Source organism: Corylus avellana, chromosome ca2 (genome assembly GCF_901000735.1).
Source record: "Corylus avellana chromosome ca2, CavTom2PMs-1.0".
NCBI classification, from domain to species: domain Eukaryota; kingdom Viridiplantae; phylum Streptophyta; class Magnoliopsida; order Fagales; family Betulaceae; genus Corylus; species Corylus avellana.
In genome coordinates this window covers 45,996,399-46,001,652 of record NC_081542.1, presented here as the reverse complement: position 1 = coordinate 46,001,652, position 5,254 = coordinate 45,996,399, and the positions used below count along the sequence as shown (strand labels likewise).

Genomic DNA, 5,254 nt, shown 5'->3' with positions numbered 1-5,254 from the left:
TTCACATTAGTTTATGCAGATTTATATGCTAAATAATTAATCTAAATTTACTTTATTTAATTTAGTTAATAAATTTTAAAAGACATTATACATTTTATTAATTTTTTTTTTTTTTTTTTTATAAGGATTGTATTTTTTTTTACGAATCTTATTTTTCAACATTTGAGAAAAGAGAGATGCTGAGAAAAAATAGTAAGAGAAAATTTTGGAAAAAGAGAAATGTGGAGAGAGAAATAATAGGAAAAAATTTTAGAAAAAGAAAAATGTAAAAAAAGAAATAGTATATTAATGAGATGGATGTGTGAACAGTGCAAGCTACACGTGCATTGTTCACAAATGTGACAAGAATATATTTTGCATTTGAGATGCATAATCTGATGTGAAGAATTTTTTTAATATTTTCCTTATCTATTTTAGATTATAAAAGTAAGAAATTGCTAAGCGAATCTACATTTGTTTCAATTCAACATTAGAATTTTCAAAGACGGTGGACTTTAGACTTTAGACTTTAGAGGCTTCAAAAATGGCACCAAGACAACTACGTCAACCTACCTCACCCTTGTCAATAAAAAGGCATGTTATGATCTTCAAGGCCTAAAGCTTGCCAGTAAACGGAACAAATTAAAGGCAATGGTTTCCTCTAGGTTTGTTTTCTTCCTCTCTTCCATTTTCATATTCACTTTTCAAGCAGTACTCGCGCAGACATGTCACTACGACAGTGGTAAATACGCCGCTAACAGTACATATGAGGCAAACCTGAATCACCTCCTCTTCTCCCTCTACCCCAACACCGAAATAGACTATGGCTTCTACAATTCCTCGTATGGCCAAAACCCTGACAAAGTATATGCAATTGCACTTTGTAGAGGAGATCTTAACCCAGGTATTTGCCGTGCTTGCCTCAATGACGCTAGGTCTCGTTTCAAGCCAGTCTGTCCCAATCAGAAGGAGGCAATTCAATGGTGGTCCGAATACGAATGCATGTTACGCTACTCAAATCGCTCCATTTTTGGCGTCGTGGAAACTGATCCCGTTCTCGAAATGCCGAACGGGATCAACGTATCCGACAAATATCAATTCTATGATGATGTTAGGACCTTGTTGGAAAGGTTGCAAAAACAAGCTGCAGCAGGTGGTTTACTTCGTAAGTTTGCAGTAGGAAACGCAATGGCACCAAACTCTCGAACAATATATGGACTTGTGCAGTGCACACCTGATTTGTCTGAGCTAGATTGCAACTATTGCTTGTTTTGGGCTATTCAACGTATGCCACAAAAAAGTGGTGATAAGGAAGGTGGGAGAGTTATTACACCCAGCTGTAATATCAGGTTTGAGATCTACCTCTTTTATGATTCAGCGGCTGCGTCAACCGCACCGCCAGTATCTGTATCTCCTCCTCCACCATTAACCAACACCAATACAACAAAAGGTACGTACCCATTGATATATGCCATTATGCTTTTAACATAATAAAACAAATTATGGGGTCATACGATGTTCACACATAATTAGAATATTTTATATTAAGTTGATTTATTGCCTTATGTATTATATATAGGATTTAGTATTCTCTTTTTATATTTATAGATCAGCCCTATACAATTCAATATAATAAAGATATATAGCTCTAATTTCTCTTTACGCTTCTGCTCTCTATCTTTCTTCAATATATTTAACACGAACAATTAGAATAAATGACATTTGATCTTATATATGTATTAGTCTTTGTTTAATTACTCCAATTACTTATAAAGTTATTTATGCTGCTAAGATTATATATTAATTTCTCCATATCCAAACTCAAGTACCCTCAGAATCTTGTAATGACAAGAGATTTATGGTTTTTACAGGGACTCTCATGATCATTATAGTTGTGCCGACGGTTGCTTTTGTGGTACTAATCATCATCTCCTTCTGCGTATATTTCAGAGTACGAAGGAGGCCAAGAGAGAAACTTGAAAGTAAGTAAAAAACATTTTGGTACGGGAATTAAAACAATTCTTAAATTAGTCATTTATTTATTTTTTCTTAAATTAGTCATTTGGTATTTGAAAAACTTTATATCAATCATTGGTATGGGAAAGCCCATTGCTGTTGTATGTAATATTTAAATCGCAGAACTCTTATTACATAATGAACATATATATATAATTGATTCATTGAAGTGTTGACTTGTAATTCCTTGTGTTAAGCTGTTGAACATGATGAGATTAGAAGCGTCGAATCCTTACAATTCGACTTTGACACTATCAAAGTTGCCACAGATAACTTTTCTGAAGCAAATAAGCTCGGACAAGGTGGATTTGGTGCTGTATACAAGGTGATTTAACGTATTCTCAAGCAAAAAGGTACCATTTATCAGTAAAAACCATGTTAATATTCAGTAACATATGTTCTTTGTTTTTATATATTTACAGGGTAGGCTTTCTGATGGACAAATTATAGCTATCAAAAGATTATCGAAAAACTCTGGACAAGGAGATTTAGAATTTAAAAATGAAGTCCTATTAGTTGCCAAGCTTCAACACCGTAATCTAGTTAGGCTCTTAGGCTTTTGTTTGGAAAGAAACGAAAGGCTTTTGATATACGAGTTTATGCCAAATACAAGTCTTGATCACTTCCTTTTCGGTACGTTTGCTCTTTTACTTTCACCTTAGATTATATTTGTTATATTTCTTGAACCATGTACTTGCTTTGATGTAGATCCAGTCAAGCGTGCACGTTTGGATTGGAAAATGCGCTACAAGATCATAGGAGGAATTGCTCGGGGGATTCTTTATCTTCATGAAGATTCCCGTCTTCGTATTATTCATCGTGATCTTAAAGCTAGTAACATTCTTCTAGATGCAGAAATGAACCCAAAAATTTCAGATTTTGGCATGGCAAAATTGTTTCTGTTGGATCAAACTCATGAGAGTACAAATAGAATTGTTGGAACCTAGTAAGTATCCCAGGAGGGAAGAGGGAAGAGTTTATAATTACTTTGTGCCATAGAAATAGCATTCAAATTAATCATTAATTCTAACTAAGATTTGACACATTTCCAAATGTAAGAGGAAACTAAAAGAGTTTTGTTACCATTCAAATTAAATTGATATTATTGATGTTAATGTGCAGTGGATATATGGCTCCAGAGTATGTGAACTATGGACAGTTCTCACCGAAATCTGATGTCTTTAGTTTCGGAATATTATTGTTAGAGATAGTGAGTGGACAGAGAAACAATTGCTTCCGAAATGAGGAGAATGTGGGTTATCTTCTAGAATATGTAAGTGCTTAGGAAATTTATAGACTAAAAGAATTTTTTGTCCAATAGTATATGTGCTCATCCAAATTATATATTGCAGGCATGGGCAAGCTGGAAGGAGGGAAATGCTTTAAATATTGTGGATCCCACAGTAAGGCCAGGCTCAACTACTGAAGTTATGAGATGGATTCATATTGGGTTACTATGTGTTCAAAAAAATGTAGCTGACAGGCCAACTATGGCTTCAGTGGTTCTCATGCTCAATAGCTATTCCATAACTCTTCCAGCACCCTCAAAACCTGCATTTTTGAAGCATAGTATTCACTCAGATATGCCATCCCAAGGGATTATAGAGCCAAGTGAGAGACCTCAAGGCAACTCAATCCAAGCCTCAGCAAATTTGGTTTCAATTTCGGAGCTCTACCCTCGCTAGTACTTTATGAAAGCTACAAATAAGAATGTATATTTTGAAATGTTAAATGTTAATTTTCCAAGGAATGGCTTTTTATGAGTAATTAGAAGAACTCTCAACTCCTACGTACACAACGTTTGATAAATTACTTGACTGGTGATTTTTATTCCATAGCAATGAGGTATTTAAGAACCAATTACAACCAAAAGAGTCCAACGTAATGAGGACTTAGAAATAAAACATAACTAGCTCGATCCCATACGCTGCTGTAAACAACTCCTACCCAAATACAAATACCAAACACCTAGCCACAACTAAAGTAACGAAGGAGATAACTAGAAATTCCAACAACATAAAAACTCACCAAAAAAATACAACAATATAACATAAAAGACTCACTGACCTACGTAACAACATAAACCCAACAGATAACAATAAATCAACAAATAACAATCAAACAAATAAAAAGTACCCCCTACGGAATAACAATAACCCTAAACCCTATGGAACAATAAAAAAGGAAAACTTTATTTGCGCTCTAATGTATTATTGTTTTTGCAATCACACTCCCCAAAATTTATAAATTCTTAGTTTTGTGTATTCAAGTTTTAATCTTTTACAATATCACCCTTCCATTAAGAATGATTGTAGGTTGAAATTACAAAAATGCCACATTTATTAAAACAAAACAATTGATGATCCACAGTTTGGTTTGGCCACCCATGTCCAAGGCCAGGCCAAGTCTGGCCAGACCCGGCCAAGGGTGGGTCATGCAACCCACGGCAGACCAAAGCCATGCGCACGGTCTTGCGATCCACGGCCAGGAACTGTGGGTCGCATGACCCATAGCACTACTCACCTGAAGGCAATTTCAGATCATAACGGCAATAACTATGTCTCTTCCCAAGCTGCACAAGCTTCTTTGCTTCCTCCATTTTAGACTCCTTAACCAGTGTATCCGGCCACCACAAGCTGAAATAACGAAACATCAACAAGGAACTTCCTATTGAAAATTTCCTGGCACAGCTCAAAGGCAAGCTCCAACTCACCCTTCTCACAAACGAAGGGGATCGGACAACAATCTCGAAAGTCTTTTTACCAGGAGCACTCTCGCCCTCCCCCACGTGATCGAACCACCACTTGGCTTCCTCCAAGTTCCCCTCAATAACAAGGTTGGAAGTGCCTATCAAGCTAAACAGTGTGCATGAAAGATGGCATTCTAGAGTTAGTACGTTATATTAGCATTTGATGACATGTCTTTCTTTTTCTTTTTCTTTTTTTTTTTTTTAAATCTAGTTGTGAGGAAAAGACAAAAAGCTGGAAGATTGCTGGGTTTTCATCCAAAAAGTACACCTTGGGGAACAATTGTGCACCACGTAGGTGTTTGGTAAATGGGTCGGTTTAGACACCATAGTTAATGTAAATTGATGTAAAAAAGTAAAAATGTTTGGTATAAAAAAATAAAAAAGTGGTATAAAAAAGTGAAAAAATTTTATTTTATAGTGTTTTTTTATTTGAATAATAATAAAAAGTAAATAATGTGATATAAAAAGTGAAAAATTTAGAATGCTTTGATGTTAATATGATATAAAAAG

At 35.1% G+C, this 5,254-nt stretch overlaps 1 protein-coding gene across 1 annotated transcript; it reads left to right on the top strand.

Annotated features, from left to right (window-relative positions):
- Positions 1 to 630: 630 nt before the first annotated feature.
- LOC132171473 (cysteine-rich receptor-like protein kinase 44) lies at positions 631 to 3,698 on the top strand. The gene is made up of 7 exons (XM_059582793.1): positions 631 to 1,429; positions 1,851 to 1,961; positions 2,193 to 2,320; positions 2,418 to 2,628; positions 2,704 to 2,941; positions 3,118 to 3,268; positions 3,348 to 3,698. The coding sequence occupies exons 1-7, from the start codon at positions 631 to 633 to the stop codon at positions 3,678 to 3,680; spliced, it is 1,971 nt and encodes a 656-aa protein (XP_059438776.1). The 3' UTR covers positions 3,681 to 3,698.
- The last annotated feature ends 1,556 nt before the right edge of the window (positions 3,699 to 5,254 follow it).

Bases quoted from the DNA above. Each gene is read 5' to 3' on its own strand.
- LOC132171473 (XM_059582793.1), top strand. From the start codon at position 631: ATGGTTTCCTCTAGGTTTGTTTTCTTCCTCTCTTCCATTTTCATATTC. The intron at 2,629-2,703 runs GTACGTTTGCTC...GCTTTGATGTAG, and splicing joins TCTTGATCACTTCCTTTTCG to ATCCAGTCAAGCGTGCACGT. The intron at 2,942-3,117 runs GTAAGTATCCCA...GTTAATGTGCAG, and splicing joins AATAGAATTGTTGGAACCTA to TGGATATATGGCTCCAGAGT.